This window comes from Drosophila kikkawai, chromosome X, assembly GCF_030179895.1.
Source record: "Drosophila kikkawai strain 14028-0561.14 chromosome X, DkikHiC1v2, whole genome shotgun sequence".
Lineage (NCBI taxonomy): Eukaryota > Metazoa > Arthropoda > Insecta > Diptera > Drosophilidae > Drosophila > Drosophila kikkawai.
In genome coordinates, this window is record NC_091733.1 from 28,268,629 (window position 1) to 28,281,910 (window position 13,282).

The 13,282-nt window shown below is 38.9% G+C and overlaps 2 protein-coding genes across 2 annotated transcripts; one reads left to right on the top strand and one right to left on the bottom strand.

Annotated features, from left to right (window-relative positions):
* The first annotated feature begins 5,308 nt into the window (after positions 1–5,308).
* Positions 5,309–7,496, top strand: LOC108076086 (casein kinase I). Its single transcript, XM_017168800.3, has 2 exons — positions 5,309–5,548; positions 5,638–7,496. The coding sequence occupies exons 1-2, from the start codon at positions 5,393–5,395 to the stop codon at positions 6,556–6,558; spliced, it is 1,077 nt and encodes a 358-aa protein (XP_017024289.1). The 5' UTR covers positions 5,309–5,392; the 3' UTR covers positions 6,559–7,496.
* Positions 7,497–7,935: 439 nt separating this feature from the next.
* On the bottom strand, positions 7,936–9,905 carry Ir11a (Ionotropic receptor 11a). Its single transcript, XM_017168647.1, has 2 exons — positions 9,547–9,905; positions 7,936–9,487 (listed from the first exon to the last, which is right to left on the bottom strand). Exons 1-2 carry the CDS (start codon positions 9,903–9,905, stop codon positions 7,936–7,938), a joined length of 1,911 nt encoding a protein of 636 aa, XP_017024136.1.
* Between the last annotated feature and the right edge of the window lie 3,377 nt (positions 9,906–13,282).

Below are 13,282 nucleotides of genomic sequence, written 5' to 3' on the forward strand. Positions count from 1 at the left end.
TGTATAATGGGTATATGGCCTAATAGGGGCAGCCGTTCCGGTTAAGGTGTTGCCTAATAGGTGTTGGTCTTAGGACACTATCCAGGAGCTGACCCTGGTCACAGCGAGGTTTTCAATTAAATTTGTAACTTTTTAAAGGATTTAAATATTGGCGAACGTTTGCAATATTCCTTAAAATAAATTCTCATTAATAAAAACTATACAGAGAATTTAGAGCTGTATTAAAAATATAGAAAATTTTAATATTGGAAAATTTAATATATTCCTTAAAATAAATTCTCATTAAAACAAACTCTAAAAAATCAAAAACTAATCAAGATTTTGCATGGTATGTCCTTTAAAATAAATTTAAAATTAGTTGCAAAGCTTTAAAAAATGTTTTAAATTAATATTAATAATACATTTTAATTATTATAAATTCTTAATATAAATTTAAAATATTTTTAACCTTCTTGCAGCTAATTTTAATTGTATTTCTAAAAGAAAATTGTACATCTTAATTAATTTATTATTATTTTATTTATAACATATTTTAATTAAGGATAAATTTCGAATCTAGAGTTAAGAAAATGTTCTCCATAAAAAATAACCATTAAAAGAATTTTTAAAAAATTATAAATTAATTTTGAGCTTTCAAAATATTATTTTTAAATTAAATCAAAACTAAAAAAGGCTAGGCTTTTCATATATTTTAGTATAAATATATATAGAGTAAACTCTTAAAAATAAACTCCAAAATAGGGTACCCTCCCGTCGTTACACTCCCACTTACTTGTCTTACTTTGTTTATTGCCTCATGGGTAGATGGTAGGTGGATCTGGGAGGCTGGGCAGCCGCATTTCAATTATGTTTTTACGGCTTAGAGTTAATTGAAAAGCAATTCGTGGGCAAACAGAAATCAACGGACAGTCGGACATTCGTTTTGCGGAGTGAAAAGTGGGTATCTTGGCCGCTTAAAAATTCATAGATAAATAAAAACAAAATATATATTATAATATGCATTTCAGATAGGCATATATATGCACATAAATATATAATATATATATATATATGTATATATATATTGCCAAAATGCTTTCTCGCTTTGGTTTTACTTGATTTTCGCTATTGACTTTGGCGATTTCAATTAAAGCACGTAATTGATTAACACTGAAATTATATTTACTTTTTATTATTGTTCGCTTTCTCTTTCTCTCTCTCTCTCTCTCTCTCTCTTTCTGTCTCTGTTTTCATTATGGCCAGGAAATACCCTGTTTTTCTAGACATTTGGGATGCTTTTACTGTTAAGTCAGTTAAAAACTAATTAAATATATTTCTTTTTTATTTATTTACCTCTCAAAAACCTCGACTTATATGCCTTTTCCTTTTAATTTATTCAAAGGTATCATTTTATATAATATATTAATAATTTTAGGGAGTGAGTGCTTAAGCTTCGATTTATGGAATTTTGTATTTGTTCAAACTTTAAATAACATTTGCGGTCAGGTGGGAGTGGGGGTATGGGTAGGGTAGCTGCATAAATTTTCCAATTGCGTTGATTTGTAATATTTGCTGTCGTTTCATTAATATGCGATAAGCATTATTGTTTCTCATTCACTCGACATACTGTAATTGCAGCAGCCGGACTCTGGACTCTTGGACTCTTGGACTCTTGAACCCTTTGGCCCAATCAGCCAAGGAGCAAAGGATGCAGGAACCCGCACACCTTAGCCCGCTGCTGCTGCTGCTGCCGCCCGGCTCTCAGATTTGCATAATAAATGAGACACAAAAGCCAAGCGGCTACTGTCGCATGGCCAATGGAGGGGGGAATATGCCAGGTGGGAAATGGGGGAAACTGGCCATGTGCCATCTATAATGATGATAATAATGATGCACACACACACACACACACATATATATATAGACATGCAGGCCAACCAGGTGTAAAGGGGGAAAGCGAGTCAAGTGAGAGGTGACTTGTGAATAGGGTGCATATGCCACAAACACTGTCAAAAACAAAAAGGGTTTCTTTGACGAGAGAATATAAAATATACATAAAATTGTAAAAATTATATTTATCAATATTAAATAAAATTTAAATATACTTTTTAAATAAATAACTCTTAAAAATCTCCAAAAAGTTGAAATCTTTTCAAATTCCTGTTAATATAAAATATAATACATAAATATAATTTTTACATTTAAAAAAAATATAACTCTTAAAAATCTTTAGAAATTTTAAATTTATTTAATTTCCTCTTAATATAAAATATATTATAAAATATGATTTTTTATATTTAATTTAAACAAATAACTCTCAAAAATCCTAAGAAATTTAAAATCTCCGTAAATTCCTCTTAAAAGAATGCTACACAAAATATACTTTCTAATATGCCAGCGATTTCTGAGTCACCCCTGCAATTTCTATCTCATTTTTCCAGTGCACTTTGAGATGCTGCCAGGGCAGGGCGTGGAAAAATCCTTGGAAGGAGACAAATTGCAGGAGAAAACACTGCAGGGAGCAAAACAATATGCAAATTTTGCTGCATACTTTTCGGAGGTAGCGTGAAAATCATTGCAGCTAAGCAGACGGAAGGCCCCCAAACCAGCGACTCGTGATCAGCCAAAGGCCCAGACAGACGACTCTGGGCACAATCAAACAAATACACAAAACGGGCGTCAGATAGAGAGGGATATATCTATATATACAAAGAGGGAGATAGAGAAAGAGTGAGAGAGAGAAGAGGACTGCCTTTCCGGTATCCAATAAACCGACTGCACTTGGACAGCCCGGATTTCCGCCTGAATCATTGATGAGCTATTAAAGTCATTTATATTTTGCTGTTTGTTGTTCATCCAACTTCAGCGCCATCAAAGCGTTGTCCTCTCTCTCTCTCTCTACCCATCTCTTTCTCCCTGGTGGCTTCTGTCTCTTTCACTGCTGACCTGTGTGCAATTTTGCAGAGGAGCGAACTTTTGTCACGTTTGTTTTCGACACGTTGGCAATTTAGTTGGCTATAAGTTTCATATTCATTAATACTCATTTAGAATGGAGAAAGGATATAGAAAAGGACCTAGACTAGGGTTTAACCTTCTTGGTAATATGATTTGGAAGGAAACTTTACTTTTAATTGTTGGTAAATTGATCAAATTTGCTTAATTCTATACTCAATCAAAATAAAAAGTGTTAAATCTCTAGAAATATGGTAAGTTTTCCCTGGATCCCCCTCACCCTGGCGAAACTCTCGCTGAAAACCCTTCTTTATTGCCTTCGAATTCCATCTTAATGAGGCCCAAGGCCGGGAGCCAGGAGCTACCAGCTAGAAGCGCAACAAGCCAAACAATCCAATCGAATGGCGACTCCGTTCCACGTTGCAGGTGGGAGGAGGTGGTACGACTACATCAAACAGTAGCAGGAGCAGGAACAGGAACAGCGGCGGACAACAAGGACGCTGATGGAAATGAAAAGATAATTTACCCGCATGTTTCAACATCAGCCATCCACGCCCACCAAAAACCAGACAACAGACACCAGATCCGCATCCGCATCCGCAGTTGAATCCCAGTTACTCCTCGCTCCGAATGGCACTATCCGCATCCGAATCTCAGCCAGGAAAGGATAGAAACAGGAGCTGGCTCATCCTTGGAGTTGAGCGGCTGTCGCCATCGTCATCGGCATCATCATCATCGTCATCGTCATCGTAATCATCTTCATCATCGTGGCCATTGTGGTGGCCACTAATGCTAATGCCCGGCTATCTGTCTATCCATCAGACGGCCATGTTATGATGTAAATGCCAGGCTCCTCCAGCTCCATAGCCTTCAGTTCCCACTTCCTTTTACTTTGCCAGCTCTTATGGCTTGTACAGGGGGAGAAAATCTTAGTGCTTGTGTTGTTTTGGGTATTTTTTTAATTATTTTAAAATAATTTTCATTATTAAATTTATTAATATTAACTTTGAAATTTCTAAATATTTTTAATTATTAAATGTATTAATTTTAACGTTAATATTTATAGGCAGAGAAGGGGTTATGTCTATTTTTTATTTTAAATATTTTAAATATATATATTTAATATATTTTTAAATATTTTAAAATTAAATTTAATCATTAAATTTATTAATTTAACTTTACTATGCTTAAATTGTGTATTTTTCAATGAATATTTAAAACTTTATATATTTTTCAATTTTTTTTTAAAGTTTTAAACTCAAATTATAAATCTTTATTTATATTTTATATCTTTATAACACAATTTTTAAGTATTTATATATATAAAAATATATATATTAATTATATCTTTATATTATATTTTAAATCTTATAATTTTTTTAAGCACAAGTTTTACATCTTTATATATTTAATTTTTTTACCTTTTGTTAAACACAAATTTGAAATATTTATATATTTTTTTTCTTCTTTTAATTTTTCTAAACACAAATTGTACATATTTATATATATTTTCAATCTTTAAACAATTTTTAAACACAAATTTTAAACCTTTTATTTATTTTTTTATATCTTTTAATTTTCTTTTCAACACAATTTTTCTCCCCCTGCATCGATGATGATAATGGGCCCGGCTGCAGCCTCAATCCCGCTTCATTCCAGTTCAAATATGTCGCTTCCGTCTTGTCATTGGGTTTGCAGGCTACTGCCAAACATTTGCTACGGGCAAAGAGGGGGGGGGGCTCTATACATACATATATATCGGTGGGGGATAAGGCAGCTATATATCTATATATATATTTATATATATATATATACAGATATAGGGAGGGCTAGGGCTCTGGGCACACGCACAGGCAGAGACAGAGGCACAGGCACAGGCCGAAGGCCCACAAATTTATTGTTCTTAAACGTCTGAGAGGGCCGAGAGCCTGGTGCTCCTGGCGCTCCTGGCGCTCCTGCTATATTTGAATGCCAAGTTGCCAGTTGTCACAATGTGAGTGATATATAGCCAAAATGTCAAATGTCAGCGAAAGACATTATTACTGGCTAGTTGATCCGTTCTCATAGCCTCCCATCAGCCTTCGTCCTTCGTCCTTCGTCCTGCCTGCTGCCGCTCCTCCTTCGTCTGCTGCTCATCCTGCTCGCATTTGTGTCTCCGTCTACGGATGTCGCCGTCTGCCAGGATAATCGATACGCACAAATACACACAAGCACACCCACACACACATACATGCCCTCTCTCTCTCTTAAATTCTTGGCTTTGTTGCGGCCATAGTTTAAGTGCGCCGATCAACGTGGCGTATACTTAATGTCCCTAGAAAGGCTGCAGGTTAACTGAATATGAAGCTCAATCTAAGGAACTTGTGGATTTTCATTTCCCTTATTTAAGGGGGTTACAAATATAGACACACCCAAGTATTTATATATATTTTCGGCGAAAAATAAACCCAAAATTCGCACAATGGAACCGGAAACCAAGCCAGTACACTTCAAGGAAGTGCAAATCGGTTGCTACAAGGTGATACGAAAGATAGCCTGTGGCTCCTTTGGTGATATATACCTGGCTGTTTATCCGCACAGCGGGGAAAGGGTGGCCATCAAGGTGGAGAGCACCAAGGTGGGTGTTTAAAAATTATTATTAATATTCAAAAAAAATATATATATAATATCTAATATTTTCTTTATATATATTTATATATTTTCAAGGTAAAACACCCCCAACTCATGTACGAACGCCGCGTATACAAGGCCCTTCGCTCTGCTCCTGGCCTGCCCATGATCCGTTACTTCCACAAGGGTCCCAACTACCAGGCCATGGTAATGGATCTCCTGGGACCCTCGCTGCAGCGGCTCTTTCTCTTCTGCGAACGTTACTTCACCATGAAGACGGTGCTGCTACTGGGCGAACAGATGCTCCGTAGGATCCAGTATGTCCACGATCGTGGTTTCCTGCATCGCGACATTAAGCCAGCAAACTTTGTAATGGGCGTAGGGACAAAGAACCGGCAAGTCTATCTCATTGACTTTGGTCTGGCCAAAAAGTACATGGATATATCGACCGGAGTGCATATACCATATCGCGAGGAACGTTGCCTCACCGGCACTGCCCGCTATGCCTCCATTTGTGCCCACGAGGGCGTAGAGTCCTCGCGACGCGACGACATGATGTCCCTGGGCTATGTGCTTATGTACTTCAATCGCGGCTCTCTGCCCTGGCAGCGCATCGAGGCCTCCACCAAGCACCAGCAATACGAGCGGATTTTGGAAAAGAAAATCTCGGTGAGCAACGAGGTGCTGTGCGATGGCTATCCCGGGCAGTTCACCATGTATTTGGATTTGTGCCGCGGCATGGGTTTCGATGAGCGACCCGATTACGATGAGATCATCCGTATGTTCCAGATGCTACGCACTGGCCTCAACCTGCAGGCTGGTGTGGTCTTCGACTGGGAAATGCTAACGGTGGCATATCATGGCAGGCAACAGAATCGTGGCATTGGCAAGCGGGTTTGGACAGATAAGGAGCCCACCGATGATGGCAAGAGCGGCGAGCCGATAGTCAAGGATGAGGTTATAGTCTATGGGACTTATAAAGATTGGAAAGTGGATTTAGCGGAAAATAATAAATGAAAATAAATTCGAAAAGTATTCAAAGGGGAAATTTATGGTAGTATTTACTCCTGGAGGAGCTTTAATTCCATCTGAGAGGGAAGACTTCTCTTCTCTCAGCAATCCTTTTGAGTGCAATATGCACTCTATGCAAATCAAATCGATAAGCTTTCCCCGGAAAACTATCAACTGTTGCTGGCTGGACTACTGCCCTTTGTTTACGCACCCAACAGGAACCGGAAAAAAGTGATTTGAAAAGTGGACACACGGATGGTTGGATGGCGGAACCAAGTAAAATCGGAATCACAATTTTTCCATAGTCTCCGCAAACAGATGCGAGGAGAAGAGCTGGAATGGTGCTCGGCTAATAAAACTTGTCCGCTTTTTCCAGCTAGAAGTGGAAGTGGTCGTGGGAGTGGTATCTCCTCCTCGGACACCCGGCAAATAGAGCAATTTAAATTGGAACGTGATTATGCAAACGTTTGCACAGCTTAACTCAAGTGCCGTTCCGTGCCGCTCGGCCAGTTGGCCAGTTGCCGCTGCTGCTCCTGCTGCTCACACATGGCGAACGTGGAGAGCTCAGCAGAAGGAGCAGCAGGATACTTTTCGGAGGGGTGAAACAAAAAAAATATAAGCAGAACAGGAGGGTGTGGGAACATTTACAAGTCTTAAATCAATTTTTAAGGCCACCGCACGAAAATCCATCTAAGTGCAGCATGTCTGGGCTTAGGCGCTGACCACTTAGGTTGTCGATGCAAGATTTTCTTGCTGCCATTGAATATGGTAGCAGGGAAGGAGCAAACGAGTCCTGGGAGAAGGAAGCAGCAAGGAGCCCTGGAGGCAGGGAATCAGAGGAAGCAGGGAATCGCAGGAACCTTCGATTGAGGGAATCACGAAATCGGGAAATAGCAGACAATGTGAGATCTCAATGCAGCTGTTCCGAGGATTAGCAAGAGACTTTTTATAATTAAAATAATTTAAAATTAAAATTAAAGATCTACGAAATAAACAGAAAATAATTAGAAAATAATTAAATTAGTAAATTTAAAGTCAAATAAATAAATAAATATATTTATACAAAATAAATAAATAAAAAAAGAACTAAAAAAAATTAAAATATAAATATAAAATAAATACATAAAAAAATAATAACTAAATGTATACGTTTTATACCTAATTTTAATTAATTCGAAATGTTAAGAAATGTTTAGAATATTTTTAAAATTTATTTAGTGAATTTAAAGACAAAATTCTTGTATTTTAATAATAAATCTTAAGATAAAATTGCTTAGCAAACTTTGTAAATGTTTTTAATTATTTTCCAGTATTTTCAAATATTTTATAATAAGAAAAAATATATCCCACGACTAATATTTCGCTGAAATTAACCCTCCCCCCTTAGGTCCTTCCCTGCACCCACTCCATCCAGCGACGCAGCCTGCCCGCCCCTATCCCCCTGCCCGAAAGCCACTCCAGGACAAAGACAAGCCCGGCCAAAGCCAGGGCCAGGTAGTGAAGGCGATAGGCACCCGCCATTATCTTCCAGGTGATCCGCCTGAGCACAATGCCATCATTATCCGCATCCACCAGCTCCACATAGCGCAGATACCGCCTGGCGATCTGCGCAATGACCCCAGCACTCAGCAGCTGCTTGATCTTGCGATCCACGGCCGGCTTGAGGAAGGATCTCCTGGGAAAGTAAATGACTACCTGGTACAGATAGATCGGTTCCCGGACAAAGGTCAGCTGGCTGGTGTTCCTGCGCCTGTGATTCCAATACGCCAGGCTGCTGATCAGCGAGATTGTGGTGAAGCGCTCCCCGGGGCCCGCGTGCTGGACTTTCTCGAATCTCGCGGCGAAGGACTCGCCCAAGTGCCGCGTCTGATTCAGGGGATAAAAGTCATGATAACCATTGGACACCAAGGTGTAATTATCCCTGATTAGTCCAGCCAAATCCTCGGGCAATGGTCGGTGGTGCGGCAGGCGCAGGACATCAAAGAGTCGAGCCTGATAGGCGCAGCGCAAAACGAGGGTAAGGAGCAGCCAGCTGGCCAGGAGGTATCGTAGGAAGCCAGTGCCCGGCAGCCGCTGAATGGGTATAGGATTCCCCATACTAACCAAGAGCAGATTCTCCAGGGGATGACTCAAACCAAGACGGGAACGTAGGCAGCCAGTGCTGACCAGGGCCAGGAGCAGCAGCGCCACTATACAGGTCCACACTTTACCCCGAAACGGCAGAAGCAGCGGACCAAAGCGACCCAAATACCGATCCCGACGCACCACCATTACAAAGTGACTCTGATGGTAAACCGTTGATTTGGAGAACTGCCAGCGCCGCTTGTCGGAGCCACTCAGCCCGCCGATGGCCAGTTGGGCGCTCTCATCGGCCAACTGGGCAAAACAGCCGGAGACATTGCCCTCGCCAAAGATCTGGCTGGTATCGCTGGGCACATACAGGTTGATCCTGAAGCGTAGGGCACGGGCCAGCAGCTGGAGCAGCTCCCAGTCGATCCCGGAGAGACCCTGGACAGGCACAGGCCCAACACCACCACCACCACCACCACCACCATGTGGCTTGTAAATCAGATGAGGCGGCAGAATGTTGGCACTCACATTGATGGCACAATCTCCAAGATGGCCATACCTTACCGGATACAGATCGGGCATTGCCTCCTTGGGCTTGCCCGTGGCCAGGTCAAAGTAATTAATCCGCCGTATCGTCACTCCGGGCGTACAGTTCTTCTTGAAAAGCGTGTACGCATAGGTGTCAACCTGGCCATCCTCCAGCTGGGCCACCACCACCACATTGATGAGCCGATGGTGTAGATTACTAACGATTACAAGGCCGGCGGTCTCCAAGATGGATTTGTTGGTTTGCAGCTCTGTGACCACCACCATAAAGAAGAACTCCCGCTCCAGCATCTCGTCGGAAAAGGTGAAGGGTTGTTGTCTGCAGATCAGGATTAGGATCAGGATCAGGGTTATATAGCTCGCATTCTGCTCTCTCACTTGAAGGCCAGGTGATCGTTGACCACGAAGAGCGTATAGTCCCAAGAGGTCTCCTCCGGCGTGCCACGTTGCAGCAGGACAGTGATGTAGGGCGCCAGGCCCCACAGGACCTCATCCACCAGCCTGTGCTGGCGATGGATTAACTTGGAGGAGCACGACAGGCAGCTCTGACGGATCACCAGTGTATTCATCCTGCTGGCTATGTAGTTCCTGGTCAGAAAACTGGTGGCACTGGCCAGACGGCGGGTATTGAGCTCATCCTGGGCACTGGGTAGCTCCGCAAGGAGTCGCTTCTGTCCCCGAATCTGGATCCCCGGCAGAAACGAGGCAGAGACCATCCACAGGATAGTGAGGCGCATGACTAAATGGCAGGACTTGTGGCTGGAGCCCAGCCAGGTGCCTGAGCTAATGTAATTGGTGATGGAGATACGGAACAGGGTCTCCGTCAGGTATTAATTAATTGCAAGTGGCTAAGGACTAGCTTTGCTTCGAATTTTCATATCGATGGGTGAGTGATAAATGGCGGAAAATTATAATATAGCCAAGAAATAACGGAAATATAGAAGGATAATGTGTATATCTTGGGTGTATTAAAATAAATAAAATAAATAAAATAAATAAAATAAATAAAATAAATAAAATAAATAAAATAAATAAAATAAATAAAATAAATAAAATAAATAAAATAAATAAAATAAATAAAATAAATAAAATAAATAAAATAAATAAAATAAATAAAATAAATAAAATAAATAAAATAAATAAAATAAATAAAATAAATAAAAAAAATAAAATAAATAAAATAAATAAAATAAATAAAATAAATAAAATAAATAAAATAAATAAAATAAATAAAATAAATAAAATAAATAAAATAAATAAAATAAATAAAAGAAATAAAATAAACAAAATAAATAAAATAAATAAAATAAATAAAATAAATAAAATAAATAAAATAAATAAAATAAATAAAATAAACAAAATAAATAAAATAAATAAAATAAATAAAATAAATAAAATAAATAAAATAAATAAAAGTTTTAAGCCTTCTATTTAAAAAGTCTCAATCAAGAAAAAAAATGCAAGAAAATTTAGAGAAAACTCAAGGCTTTCCAGTGACCCATTTCCGACCATAACGATGACTATTTCTTGCCCGATCTCTGTGGGTAACCAATACGGGCGCTTGGAATATAAATTTACGAGCAATTGGTTGGCTTTAAATTGAGCCAAGGCTGGTGACCACCACCCCCCCCCCCCCCCCCCACCTCCCCATCAGTCAGTCATGAGCCACGGGCCATGGCCAAAAGCAGAGCAGCAGCAATAAGCGCACTTCTTGGTAATTTAAGAAGCAGCGCGGGGCCACGACTTGACCAGAGAGTGGGCTGTCGGCTCCTAGGATGGCTCCCAGGGTGGGCCTTTGGGTTCACTTGATGTTATTTTACAAGGACACGCGCACAATTTATAATAACGTCATCTTTCTCTCGGGCTTGGCTGCGTCTTCAGCTACAGCCACAGCCTCGGCTTCAGCTTCAGCTTTGGCTTTGGCTTTGGCCACCGAAAGATTTTCCTTGGTTTTTCCTTTTCTCTATATGTGTATGTGTGTGTTTGCAAACGAGAAAAATGAAGCGAAACAATTCCAAGTAAGCAAACAAAACTGATGGAAGATAATCTACTTGGAGCATACTTTAAGGCGTATCTAATGGTCCTTTTAATGTTTAAACACGCTTTCGTCCAGGCCACCCCCCTAGCACCCAGCACCGAGCACTGCTCCCCCACCGTCTTGGCCAAACCAATGTCCCATGTTTATTTTATCCACATCATCAGCGCTCAAGTCGCCGGAGTCTCAGAGTCTCCTCCACCCTCGACCGTCCGCTTCTGCGGCTGGCTTTTTCTCACAGTAGCCGGCCAATGTCACGTTCACCCACAGCTAGCAGGACCCAAACCAGAGTCCTCGTTCTCAAAAAAAAAAAAAATAAAATGGAAACAAGAAAGGAAGCTAACTTCGGCACGCCGAAGTTTGTATACCCTTGCAGATTGGTTTTGATGTTTATTTTATAGATTTAAATGCTGAAAACACTCACAAAACAGAGTTTCATTACATTTTACCTATACTTATTATGTTTACAGTTTGACAGTTACAGTTTTACATTCTCAGCTTTATATATTTTATACATTTACCGATCGCTTCTATGGCAGCTATAAGATATAGTTGTCCGATTTTTATGAAATTTATACCAAAATTCTAGAATAATAAAAAAAACGTATATCTCAGAGTAAATAAAAATGCGTTGAAAAACAACGAAGCTATAATTTTATTTCTATTAATTTCTCGATCGTTCCTATGGCAGCTATATCATATAGTCGTCCGATTTTCATAAAATTTTTACCAAAATTCTGGAATAATATAAAATGGCTATATCTCAAAAATGATGCAAAAATATTGAAAAACAGCCAAGTTATACTTTTTTTTCTAAAAATTTATCAAACATTTGTATGGCAGCTATATGATATAGTCGTCCGATCCGGCCCGTTCCGACATATATAGCAGTGAGAGCATATAGAAGACTATATGCAAAGTTTCATTCAGATAGCTTTAAAACTGAGGGACTAGTTTGCGTAGAAACAGACAGACAGACAGACGGACAGACGGACAGACAGACAGACGGACAGACGGACAGACAGACAGACGGACAGACGGACATGGCTAGATCGACTCGGCTGTTGATGCTGATCAAGAATATATATACTTTATAGGGTCGGAAACGTCTCCTTCACTGCGTTGCAAACTTCTGACTGAAATTATAATACCCTGCAAGGGTATAAAAATGAAAGAAGAAAACACCCACTTACACGCCTTCTTTCTAAAAAGGACACTAAAAAAAAAAGAGAGGGAAATTAAAAGATTGCACGTAGGGATCTGATATTTATATATAAATATAAAATAAAATAAAAAATAAAATAAATAAATAAACAAAAACATATATATTAAAAAATTTAAATATATATATGGCTCAATAGCTTATGGAAAATATACTTTAGTTTGATTTACCAAATATTTCAAATATAAAAACATATCCCTTTTAATGTTAAAATATATATTTAATCCAAAAATATTTGTTTAGCTTAATTTATTTTTTATTATTATTATTTGGTTAATTAATTATTTATTACTTTTTTTTTAATTTCAATTATAAAAAATTAAGATGTAAATAAATTTGTTTTATTTAATATAAATAAATAGTTATAAAGCACATTTTAAGTGTTATTTCTGTATTTTTAACAGAATCCCTTTTTTAATTTTCTTAATATATATATTATTACTTTTATGGTGCTTTCTCTCAGTGCATTCTACCCGCTTCTTAGGGCCGCCACTGTCGTTGGCCGTCGCCAGCGTCTGCGGCTTCTTTTCTGTGTTTATTTTATCATCATAATTTCGCATTTCTGCTTTTATGAATTTTTAATTTGAACAGCCAGGGAAATCCGCATGGCTAATGTCTAATGGAGGCTGAAAGCTAGGGGAACGGGGAACCCGCAGTTAAGTCGATGATCTGTGTCAGATAGTTCGAGTGCCTATTTTTGGTAGCCATTACGTGCTCGGACCAAAAATAAACCACAATTAAATGTAGTATTTAAATAAAACATTAAATTAAAACCTTGCATTAAATTAAATAATTTTAAAATATTTGAAATTAACATTTTTGTTGTGCCCATTAAACAAGTCCCCTGATTTTGGCAG

What these genes read in the sequence shown, in the direction of transcription:
- LOC108076086 (XM_017168800.3), top strand. Translation starts at nt 5,393, where the DNA reads ATGGAACCGGAAACCAAGCCAGTACACTTCAAGGAAGTGCAAATCGGT. An exon ending in TCAAGGTGGAGAGCACCAAG is followed by an intron (nt 5,549 to 5,637) that starts GTGGGTGTTTAA and finishes TATATTTTCAAG; the next exon opens with GTAAAACACCCCCAACTCAT.
- Ir11a (XM_017168647.1), bottom strand. Translation starts at nt 9,905, where the DNA reads ATGCGCCTCACTATCCTGTGGATGGTCTCTGCCTCGTTTCTGCCGGGG. An exon ending in AACGATCACCTGGCCTTCAA is followed by an intron (nt 9,488 to 9,546) that starts GTGAGAGAGCAG and finishes CCTGATCTGCAG; the next exon opens with ACAACAACCCTTCACCTTTT.